General features: G+C 47.1%; 1 protein-coding gene across 1 annotated transcript; it reads right to left on the bottom strand.

The window, feature by feature from the left end:
- Nucleotides 1-333: 333 nt before the first annotated feature.
- ATP6V1D (ATPase H+ transporting V1 subunit D) lies at nt 334-12,022 on the bottom strand. The gene is made up of 10 exons (XM_032957969.2): nt 11,670-12,022; nt 10,175-10,221; nt 8,902-9,019; nt 6,774-6,853; nt 6,049-6,116; nt 4,734-4,778; nt 4,044-4,147; nt 3,145-3,211; nt 2,011-2,089; nt 334-1,689 (listed from the first exon to the last, which is right to left on the bottom strand). The coding sequence occupies exons 2-10, from the start codon at nt 10,213-10,215 to the stop codon at nt 1,551-1,553; spliced, it is 741 nt and encodes a 246-aa protein (XP_032813860.2). The 5' UTR covers nt 10,216-10,221; nt 11,670-12,022; the 3' UTR covers nt 334-1,550.
- Nucleotides 12,023-12,736: the final 714 nt, after the last annotated feature.

Genomic DNA, 12,736 nt, shown 5'->3' on the forward strand with positions numbered 1-12,736 from the left:
GTAGGTGGATTCTATCGCAAGATCCTGAATTGGCGGTGGCTTTTGAGGCCCTCGGCTATGTTGACCGAGTGGTACTGTTTTCACCACCTGTTAAGAAAAACAGAGCCCATGCCTTTGCACCAGCTTCAATTCCCAATCTCGCTCCAACATCCTAGAGGCCCCACCTTTTTGTGTGGCCTTACCCTCTGATCTATCCCTGCACTGCTCTCCAATTCCCAAGATGTCGCCCCCAAAACAGCAGCCTGTGACAACCTGTTTGTACTTGGTGGACAAAAGTACTGTTTCTCGTCTCCAGCCAAGGGCATTCAACAAAGTGCAACACCGTGGCTGTAGGAGGGGGGGGTCAGGCAACATAATTTATTGTTTATATATTGTTGTTGCTAATATCAACACGGTACAATCACAAGGCGAGACTAGACTGGCACAGAACTCGACAAAGCAAACCGACGAAACCTGTTTTTTTTTGTAGCAAGTGATGCCACTGCTCACATATCGAGCAGTGGTTGAAAACCAACGGCTCCATAACCACACGAGGTCTCCCACGATGAAACGGCTGGCAAACATCATTACTGTATCTTAGCCGCACTAATCAATATAATTTTAGTGCTCAAGTCACTGGAATCAACTGCGAAAGTCTCTTCATACTTGTTTAGACACGCGCGTCATTGGTGTATGTTCACATACATCCCGCTGAAGGTATCGATTCATTTTTATCCTTCGGTAAAGTTAACTTTCCACCCTCCTCCCCTCCCTCACCAACCCCGATCTGGAGGAACAAGGACTAAGAAATGACCAAACACAATATCCACACTTGCTGTTAAAAGCAATTATTTAAAATGCCACCCGCCCCATCAGTATGCCTTGCCCATTCCACACTGAACATGCATATTCAGGGCTTATAATTATTTTTAAGTTGAACGATTTCCCAGTATTTTGTGCAGCACACACTGCATGCTGAACAGATATTCGGCCAAAATGCGTTGTGACGAGAGTGTGATTTGTGTATAACTTTGTGTATGCGTGCATGTGTGAACAGGTCATAATTTTTAGTCGACGCTTACAGGCCCGGCTTGTTCAGCTTGCTCACATGTAAATCTGCTCTACATTATGAAAGAAATATCCCGTTCATAAGACGGGCCAACCTATGACATTGCCTTGCTCGACAAGGCTCATTAGTGCTGGGTTGAAATGCCAAGTCGGGCAACCTATGATATGTCGCTTTCTAGAGGGCAAGTCTCTAACAGCAACACAATTGTTAGGCCGAGTCTCTTAAAAGCAACACCTTTGTGCTCCATTAAAATTTATATTGGATCATCTTTTTACGTGAGTTATTAACCCTTTCACCCCCCATCGGCCCTGCTACAGACGGACAGAACAAATACATTGAGCCTTTCAGGCTTAGTTGGGAAGTGTTGGACAGCACTGGATGTGCGCGTAAGCGTGTGTGCGTGTGTGCGTTCGCTGAAGTGGAGGTGTGGCAGGCTCGCGTACGTGCTGGCTCAGCGGGCTTGTAGCGGGGCATGGGCCGGGGGGGGTGGGTGCGGATGTCGTCAGTCGAAGAGGAGGTCCTCGTCCCTCTGCTCGTCCAGCATGCTGGCGACTTCCTGCTCGCCAGCTGTGCGACGCGCCTCCCTCAGCGTCTCCTCCTTCGCCTTCAGGATTTTCTTCTTCTCCTGGATCTTCTTGAGTCTGGAGCGGAGACAACCGCGGGGGAGGAGGGAGAACGATGAATAGAGGGAGGAAAGAAGGGCGGTAAGAGGGAAGGAATACAATAGCGTGAGTGGAGGTAGATAAATTGCGGGGAGAGGGGTTTCGCAGTCAAAATAACGAGACTTTTTTTTTTCAAACTGTGCAAAACTATTTCAAGAGCCGCAATGCATGTGTATACGGGACGGTGGTCCTTAATAAATAACGTCACGAAGCAGTCCTTTAAAGAGCCGCATGCGGCTCCGGAGCCGCAGGTTTGCCGACCCTTCGTTGAGGGAGAGAGGGGGGGGGGGGTGAACTCACCGGTAGAATTCCTCTCTCTCGCGCTCGTCCAGCTCGGAGATGATGTAGGCGAGCGTGCGCTCAATTCGAGGGATGATCACTGCGGGCGGAGCAGATGCGCACGCACACAGACAGCACGAGTCGTCCACCTTGCTCTGTAAAGTTCAGCAGCCGCAGGTTTGCCAGGATCGTGGGGATCGTGTTTTGATCAGTCCTATTCGGTGCCTGATTAAATTCTGGTGCTGCTGCTGCTGCCTTGACAGTGTGACTCAAACATAACTTAAAGACAATGTGAAGTAAAATAGAGAATTGGACATTGTGAATGCAAATCTATAACTACTGAGTCATCAGTGGCACGAATAAAAAATACTTTGACTTTACGATACGAATGAAACTAGACTGAGTGTCAATGAGATTTTTTACATTAACTTTTGAATGTGCATTAAAATATTGCTTCAGATATGCCAAAATACGATCACTAAATTTCAAAAAATTGCTGAATTTTACCGATTAAGAATAACTTAACACTTACATGCTATTACCCAACATTGTAAATTAAAACATAGCAAATAGCTTATTCTATATAGGTTCAACCTATCTACGTGACTTTACCGAAAGACCCTAAGAATATTAATTCCTGCAGTCACGAAAGCTTTAAGTTGAGCAAACAGCTTGTTTGTGTGAAGAAAAACGTTCCTAACCACCTAAAAACCATGCCAAACCCTTGGCTTAAGTTGCCCAGTCAGTTACCAAAGTCTCCCAACTTATGGCAGCTTCAGGTGTTTGTGCTCAATCTGCTTCCCTCCAGCAGAGGTGGGGAACATCTCCCTTTCAGAGGGTTAAAAAAGACCCCCAAATACCTTTGGCAATGTACACATCAACAAATGCGCATAAGTCACTGCAAGAAGTGACCGAACGGACTAAAATAGAAACATTACTGCTGCCAGGTTGTACATATGCCCCTCTAGTACCCGATTAGTGCAACTAAGGTGCATGCAGTGATGGATGGCGAGCTGTTGTGTAAGTGCTAGGCCTCATGTGGCTGGGAGCCGGGGGAAACCCAAGTGTCGTGGCCCGTTCTGGCTTGTGGGGCACGTGTGTTCCCCCAGCCGTGCTGGGCGGTGAGAGCCAGAGCCTCGCCGACGAAGCTCTCACCGTGCTCGATCGCGTTCACTCTCCGGTTCGTGATCTTGATGGCCTCGTCCAGTGTGACAAACGAAGTCTGCCAAGAAAAACAAAGTTTTTATTTTCGCCGCCGTCGTCGCCCGTCGTAGTCCACTGGCTCGGACAAGGCATCGGTGTCTCCCAGGGTCCTTAAAGCCGATATTTTAAATTATCTTATGTGACACCTTGAAACAAGCTGGTGGCGTGTACTAATGGCAGCGCATTCGCCAATGAATGCCGGAGGTTTACAGTTTGAATCCAGCAGTCGCCCTGGTAATTATTACTACGAGTGTGATAAACATGGGCATTAAAGATCCCCCTGATGTCAATCGCAACAGTAGGCCATTTGTGTGCTGGCGTTCGGATCCAAATTTGACAAATTCCTCAAAATGTAACTATACATTGCAATCACCACCCTCCTACGAGCACACTTAACGGCCAAGGTTGCTCTTGCAAATTAGACTGAACCTGGACTCTGGAGTTATCACCTCGTTAAACAAAATAAACATAAAATTAAGTCTGAATTGAGTAGCATTTGGTGTTGCGTTGGTGCTAGGTGTGATGCCAATAACATTACAAACATCACATCAGCATCATTCATACTGGGTTTGGAACAAAGATGATCTAAGTACTGACCCCACTAAGTGCTCATTTGCCATGCCGTCCTTAAACAGGTCCCTGCAGGGTGGGCTGGTAGGACAAGTCTCTGCGCTGTCTATTGCTGATTTTACACCCAACAGCACGAGATTTCACTTAAAGGGGACGGACGGAAGGACACATTAATCTATTGCAGGCTGGTACACTCAGTTTACAACTTCGTTCCTACCAGTATAACAGCACTTGTATTAACAGTTTATAAAAGCTACACAGTGGGAATCTCCATCTTGTACCTGCAGTGAGGCGAGCTCTATGAGCAGCTCCACGGCCTTGCCGTAGTTTTTCTTCAGCTTGGCCAGCTGCTCCCCACCCCGTGCCAGCCCAGTGAGCTCATAGCCTGCGCACGGAGAGCAAAGCGCCCCCCCAACCCAAGTCAGTGAACAGCACACACAAGCAACGGGGCTCCTCACAGTGCAACACCGCGCAACTCGGAGCTTCATCTGAAAGCCCTGGTTGCTGGAGCGTAGAGTGTACATGAATAGTAGAGGAGAGAGGCAGTATGTGGGAGTAGAGTGAGAAGAGAGGGGAGGGGTAGGAGAGTGCGTAGATGAGAATAGAGTGAGATGAGAGGGGAAAGGTAGGCAGAGATGAGTCTGTTGGGGATCTCTATGGGACCTTTTTTTGTCAGTATCAAGAGGAAGAGAGCGGGTATGATATTAAAGTTGAACAGGGATTATATTGGAGTTACGTGGTCGAGGCTATAGATGCAGGCAAGGAATTGAGCAGTAGTATTTTGGATATGGCGTTCACGGATAACAATGCATTGCATCATTCATGTGGGTGCCGCGCATCATGATTTCTGAAGAGAGCGGCAAGATACAGAAAATGCAGTCCACATATGTAGGCGAACGGTCGGAGTAGGAGCCACCGAGCGGTGTGTGCACGTGTGAGCGCCACATTTGCGACGTGGTTGAGCCACTCACTGTCTCCCCCCTCGCTGTAGTGCTCGAACACAGGCAGGGTCACACCTGGGGGTCACAGAGGTCAGGACACAGACAATCACACAGAGACAACGAGCAACACGCGTCCAGCCAGGCCCACATGCAGAGGGTGGTGCTAGCCATGAAAACGAGGCAGCTGGGTGGCTCAGAGATCGCAAAGATTGTGACAGAGCACAGAGCTGGCACTGCCGACAGCCTGGGTTTTGAATACATAAGTGACATATATATGAACTCTTAGACAAGTAACAATGAGCTGGTTCGCTCCAGCGCTGTCCTCCAGACAGTCTCGTCCCTTCACCTGATGAAGGCCGCTTGCGTTGTGGCCGAAACGTCGTGAGAATTTTATTGTGTTATTTTATTTTAACAATTTATTATTTTATTCTCATTCTACGTTACTTTACCGAAAGAACCAAAGAAGAACAATGAGCTGCGTAACAATTCACCCCTTCTTAGTGACTCAGCTCAGAGCTGACACAATTCGAGATTGGGAGCCAATCACTCTACTGCATCAGCAACCACTCATTTTAGGCCAAGTTAACCCAAGTGAGTCCCAGTCTTGGTTTAAATACCAATTAACACCAGTATTAATAGATGTAAAGATTCGCCCCCTTACAAAAGGATTGTCACAAATCAAGAATCGTTAAACTAACAAATTCTCCCTCAATTGTAATAATTTATATCCATGGAATATTGTGAGTATTAGAAACTGCATATTTATTTTTATACCGTCAAAGCTGCAATAAAGCCCTGGATACAGTAAACTCTTGATTATCCAGAGTAATGGGGGGGGGGGGGGGGAGGGAGCAACGGTTCAGATAAAACATCACGGATAATCAAACATTTACGTCAATTAGGTTATAAGACATATTTATATTTTACATATGTAGAATGGGGGGTGAAGATGGAGAATACCTCATCTGTTTTTTTTTATGCTGGAATAAAAACTGTTCTCTGGCCTCTATTTGTGCCGTGTAGAAGGCCCATTGCCCAAAACATCACCTATTATGTCTATACTTTTTCGTTTTAAGGTCGTCACATTGACGAATGTTTCGGGAGTATTTTGTTACTGATGTTTTTGCACCACTGCCAACGGCAGTATTCCCAAATTATGCTTTTAAAACCGTTTCTTAAAGTCCCGAGTCGAGAACAGTTTAATAGCTGATCGGAGCATGTCAACGAGAATGAATGAGCATGCAATACTATATTTAGTTTCTATATTCTTTTTCCTCACAAGCACGATTAATCCACAACCTGAACAATCGAAACACGGATAACTGAGCATTATCGTTGCTCATACCTGCCACGTTATCCTTCTTGGCTTTCACCTTCACCTGCGCCCGGTTCACGTTCTGGATTACGGTCGTGCTGTGTACATGGGTGCGCGTGCACATGTGCATGAGTGTAGGTGCATGTGCGTATGTGTGTACAAGTACGTGTGTGCATGCATGAGTGCGTGTGTGTACATGTTAAGAAGGGGGAGGGATTACACAAGATTAATACAGATGACTTGGATCCACAGTTACAGTTATATTCTGATCTCACTTGGACATTATTTAACAAAAAAATATTGATTAAGCACCGTGCTTCCCTGAGCCACGTAACTTGAGTACAAACAACTGCCCTACTCACTTGATGACTCAAGTATCTCGGCAAATTATGGAAACACAACTTCTCTCGGCCAACTCGAGTTTCTTTCAACTTAAAAGTACGAATGTAGAGTCGGCTGTCGATTGAAATGAGACCTGCATCAGACGGTTATACAGCAATACAAAACATCTAACACAATACAATAAATACAGCGATAACCAGTAGCAACAGCAATACAATGTTAATACTAAGAAAAATAATACAAACGAGACGGAAAATATGTTGATTTATTGTGCAATCGAATCGCGACCCTGAATCGTGGCAAAATATCGGATGGCTGCAGAGCAAAACGTTTTAAGTGTCGGGCAAAACAATCCGCTTCTGACACCCCCCTACTGATATCTCCCACTCCAGAAAATATCTGCGGTCCCTTACCTGAAGTCACCAGCAGTGAATTTGGCCTCAGCCAAAGAGAAGGCAGCCTCCCTCATGACGTCACCCATCAGCATCTTGGTCTGGTGTAAACAAAGACAAATACCCACGTATACCCGCGTATAGCCTTTAACAGACTGTTGGGCAGTGCCGGATCAAGCTAGTGCGGGGCCTGTAGCATACGTTGTTATAAAGGCGCCCCTAAATAAATTTAAAAAACACGTAAAGATTAAAACGGATAAATTGTGTAATTTGCGTAAAGTAATTGCATTTTTTCATTTGCTATACGGCCAGATAATACGACCACTAACCCAGTCGTTCATAAAAGTTGAAGGCGGTATCGTACTATAGTAATAGAGCAAGTGCAGAATCACTGAACCGGAATTGATAGCTTGAAAGTATTTAGCACGGGGCCCTTGAAAGTGCAGGGCCCTTAGCATGTGCTACTTTTGCTACTAGGATAATCTGGCCCTGCTGTTGGGGTAAGTGCTGTTAGAGAGCACCTATAAAAGCTGGCATGGTTACACGAGGAAGAGGGTGGACGCATTTGTCTCCCCAGGGCTGATATTTACACCGCACTAGTTACTAATTTAAGGCTGAGTCGACCTAGAGGAAACCCAGAATTAGTTCATTCGCCACTGTTATTGGTTGCGAGTGGAAATCGAACTCAGGTCACCCCATTCGTTTACAGACAGAACATAATACACATTACCGTGTTGAGAAATGTTTTTTTTATAACTTTTCAAATGAGCCCCTTGGAGTTAATGTTTCGTCTGTAGTACAACATCTGGGCAAGCATTGAACACTGTGGTAATTTGCAACCAAGCCCGAGTGATAAAGATCACCAAACCGGTGCAAGGCTGTTGGTGTTGTGCCATTTTCATTCGGGGGAGAAAAAAAATGACTTTGAATACCTGGTGGCTGAAAGGTCAACCATTCACCCTTCCAGCCCAAATATCCTCTATTCATTATCATGATACATACATACATGTTCCTATGACCAAATCACCCGGAGTACACCAAATCTCGTCCAATCTTTGAAGCTAAGCAGAATTCAGCCTGGACGGTGCTTGGCTGTGTGATCACCATGCACAAACAAGTTGTCATCGAGTTTGTTGGGGCTCCGTGGTTACTATCAGATGGCATTGCAACAAAATCAATTGCTTCCTTCGGGGCTGTACTCCCCCCACCTTCACAAACCCACATGGACCAGCACAATCGAGTATGGTCAAACAACCACCAACGCCATTACAGCGCGTGCAGGCTTTCACCCAGCAGCGTATGTGGATCATTATTTTATCACGAGCTTTAGGACGCTGCGATTGTTTTCATGGCATTCCTGGAAGACTCAATGCTCACAAGAAGCACAACCTGCAAATAGCACCTGCCCCTCACCCACATTGGCGCTGATCAGCTGTTCGTGCAAAGTTGTTGATTACATAAAGAGAGCACTTGCTCACTCAGGTTAGATTGCAACCACTGGGAGGTTGAGCAGCCCAGACGTACAAAACCTGCTCCAAATTAAGCACAACCACATTCGCCGGTTTATCGTCGTTTGGGTTACTTTAGCGATAAGCACGCGAGTGGTGAATTTTCACCAGTTTATTTGTTAAATTTACCTGGGTTTTTTTTTTAAGCGAATGGTGCAACGAGTGGCATGGTTTGGCTTGGGATTACAGTGGACCTTGTGGCATTTTCTTTTGTATGGTGTGGCAGGGTGAAGAAGCTTGGTGTTGCACTGCATGCCTTGCATGGTTTGTTATGGCACAATGTGGCACGGTGCATGGAACTATGTGGCGTCCTGTGGAATTGCGTTTCACGATGTGATGTGGGTAGCGCAGTGTGGACATGGTTTGTGGTGTAGTGCTACATTGTATGGCGTAGCATGGTACGGCGTGACATTGTGTACAGAGGCACTGGTCGCATGATGTGGCATGATGTAACATGGTGTGGCATGATGTAACATAGTATGGCATGTCACGTTATCATGTCATCATGTGGCGAGGTGTGGTGTGATGTGGTGTGACAGTGTGTCACTGTAGGGCATGGTATGGTGCAAGGTGGCGTGGTGCTGCATAGGGTGGTGTGTCGTGGCATAGCGTGTTTCCGCGTATGACGTGCGCTCTCTCACGTCGATGATCTTCTTGAGGATCTGTCGGAAGCGCATGGACAGCGCGTCGGCCTTCTTCTTCAGCAGGCTGCGCCCCGTCTGAGCTCCCTTCAGACGCGCCTTCATGATCGTCTGAGCCCTGCATCAAACACAAAGATTCCCCCGTGTAGCCTTCACAGAGACTGTTGAGGAAAGTGATGTTAGCGAGCACCTATGAAGGCCAGCACGGCACAAGAGAGGGTGGGGTGGCCAGCACCACGCCTTTGTCTCCCAAGTGGCAATATTTAGGCATCGTACCAGGTACTCATTTGAGGCAGAGTTGACCGAAGGGAGGCCCAGGCATCCAACACACAGAACGACCCGAAGTTAGCGTCAACACAGACGACCACCCCGAGTTAGCGTCACGCACAATGATCCGCCCGACGTTCAAGACGACACACAGACAACAGAGACAACCATCTTCTGTAACCCCCATTTTCAGACTCATCGGGAAATGCAATAACCACTGTGCCACTGCTCCACGCCACAATTTTTCACGAGCGTTTAACAACTTTGGAACTACTGTGATGCAATGAAGTGTGGAAATTCACGATGAGGTGTAGAGTGATGAGTGCCATGCACATGGACCCATCAAAGTGATGTGCTTCAACTCTACCACCACGACCATCGCCAAAGCACCATGGCATTATCAACCACCACAACACCATGAGACTATCATCCTCACCACCTGACCTCTGGGTACTCCCTCCATGCTGCCCACGAGTCCCTGCCCATCACAACCTCCTCTGGCTACATATACGCTTTATTACCACGGTCAGTTCTAAACCTTCAACTTGTTTTCCCCATCTTCCTCCGTCCTGCACACATCCCGCCGATAACAGCCTCATGTTCCTGATTACATCTACAACACTTTTCTACCATCACACGATCATAACCACCAGCACAATCACATCATCACACTACCATTATCACCATCACAAACTCACCGCTACCACAATCACCAACACATCACCATCGCACAATCATCACAAAACCACCAATACCACAATCACCAACGAATAACCTTAACATCGTCATCACCACCACCCCACGTCGTGGGCTGAAGATGTCAGTGCAGCAAAAATAAATTGTCGTACTGTACTAAGATCCTATGCGCCCGGGTCTATGCTCAGCGTCTTCATCGACCCGCACTGACCAGCGCGGTGAAGTATGGTCAAATAAACCCCGTGACCCGCGCGGCATTGGGGAGGCCCTCAATCAGCAGTGGAATGCTAAAGGCAGCTCAAGTACTCACATGCGGGAAGGGAAGACGTCGATACGGTCTTTGCCCGACATGGTGATCTGCGGGAGAAGAGGGGTAAGGAGAGAGAGGAGGGGACGGAGCTGAGAGTACAAACAAAACCAACCAGAGACGTGACAGCGATGCGACCCCACTGCGGGTGAAGGCGAAGTACTCGACTCGGCCTATGACGATGATGAAGCTACAGAAAGAGCGTGAAGATGGCGATGCTAATATAAGACGCAGGCCACTCCGGTGTTGTATACTACTGTGAAGGGCCATGCCCGAAACGGTGATTGTTATTTCTTGTTATCTATTTTAAGTGTTATTGTCGATTGTGTTGAGTTTTTTTTATGTAGATGCACTCTTGAGTGAAGAAAATGGAGTTGTATAGATGAATGCGACTTGGATTGAAGGTGGTGGTGATTCGGAAGGCATAATGATTAAAGAGCAACATATATGTACAGTACTCTAGATGATGATGGTGGTGATTAGAACGACGAATACGAAAAACTGTACATAACAATTAAGGTTTAAACGTAGGATGCTTTCGCGACCAATATGTTGCATGATAAAGATGTTTTGTGTTAGATCGCGTAAGTATAAATGTGTCGCAGCCCTCCACAACACGACACAGCCAGTAAGGTTTGTCACGTAGTCATTAACGCTAATAAGAAATTAACAAGGTCGGCGTTGCTCTAGGAGTCTAGGGTATGAAAATGAGGGGAGCTTTCAAAGACGCATAACGATACTAACGATTCGCAATTATAATTAAACAGGGAATCAGGACTGTTGTACTGTAATGTACACTATGACAATAATAACCCTAATCATATTTAGCAAGGACATACGAATAATTCTGCTGTATACACTCCGATGATCTAGGTTTAATGTTCAATAATACAAATACGTACTCTAAGGGTGGAACAGGACTAGAGTACCATAGCCTATGATAATTACAAATAACGATGAATACTATGAATTAGGAATTACACTTTATACACAGTTGTAGTGGCATGTGACAATAACGCAGATGGATGCGTGCCAATGACGACCGCTAACATTTATTAACGACCAACACGAACCTAGTCTCCTTGCGCAGTGTACACTACTACATGATGGTGATCGGTAGACATTACGAGTCATAAGCAGGAACAGGACTTATTACACTCTTAACATTGTAACAAACGCGGAGGCTTATTGATTAACCGACACCGATAGTTAATAATTAGTAATCATACCCCCCACCCCACCTCCCCCGATAGGATAGCGAAGGAAGACGAGAGCAAGACGCCGATCGATGAGGAACCCACCAAACAATTCGGAACAACCCAAATGTTAACAACAATAAGGAACGCGTATCCTGCACTGTAACACTGTACACGAACGACGCAAATTAAATTACCGCTCACGGGACGGCGAACGGGTCGCTGTGGCTTGACTCGTCTTAAGAATTATAAAACAACGCCCGCTGACAATGCGAACAGGACTCGTTAATAATAATAACAACCTTAGTAGTGCTGCTGCTGCTGTAGTCGTAGTCGAAGGGAATTCTGCTCCGCTTGGTCGCTCCGTCTCGCGCCCCGGGCCGTTCCGCCTCTTGCCGGCGCGATCAGCCCAGAGCCGAAACCTCGCGACTTTTTGTTTGTCGTGGGTTGTTGAGAAACACCCCTGGCTACCTGACTCTCTTCGTTCGGGGTTGGGGTGGGTTGGTTGAGGAGCGTTTTGTTGTAAGTATTTGTTAAGGAATAAAGAAATAAAAACAAATTCCCCCTCGCGCTGTGGGCTGCTGAGAGGCGGCCTTCGGGATCAGGTGGAGGACTCGCGGTCACGTGATCAGTGGGGGTGGGGGCCAAGGGGTGGGGCCACCCCCGCCGGTCACGTGACAGGCAAGGCGTCCGAGACGATTCGTTCAACGCTGAGTGTGGTGGGGGAGGGTTGATCGAACCCGGCCAATATAAGTTTTTACTAATATCATGAGCTAAGAATGTCTGTGTGTAACGCGTGTGACGTCACTCCACCTTGGCCAGCCCCCCTCATTAATAATCATGCACGGGTGACGTCACTCCACGTGGATTAACACCCCCTCATTAATAATCATGCGCGGGTGACGTCACTCCGCATGGAGCACCCCCCACACACACATAAATAATCATAAGCAGGTGACGTCACTCCACAAGGATGAACCCCCCCCCCTCATTAATAATCATGGGCACGTGACGGCACTCCACGTCGAACAGCCCCCCTCGTTAATAATCATGAACAGGTGGGGTCCTCCACATGGACCCCCGTCATTAATAATCATGTGCGGGTGACGTCACTCCACATGGAGCACCCCCCCCCACACACACATTCATAATCATGCGCGGGTGACGTCACTCCACATGGAGCACCCCCCCCCCACACATTAATAATCATGCACGGGTGACGTCACTCCACATGGATGACCCCCCCACATTAATAATCATAAGCGGGTGACGTCACTCGGCATGGAGCACCCCCCCCCACATTAATAATCATAAGCGGGTGACGTCACTTGGCATGGTGCACCCCCCACATTAATAATCATAAGCGGGT

Source organism: Petromyzon marinus, chromosome 21 (genome assembly GCF_048934315.1).
Source record: "Petromyzon marinus isolate PM22_M1 ecotype Great Lakes invasive population chromosome 21, UKy_Petmar_22M1.pri1.0, whole genome shotgun sequence".
In the NCBI taxonomy this organism is placed as follows: domain Eukaryota; kingdom Metazoa; phylum Chordata; class Hyperoartia; order Petromyzontiformes; family Petromyzontidae; genus Petromyzon; species Petromyzon marinus.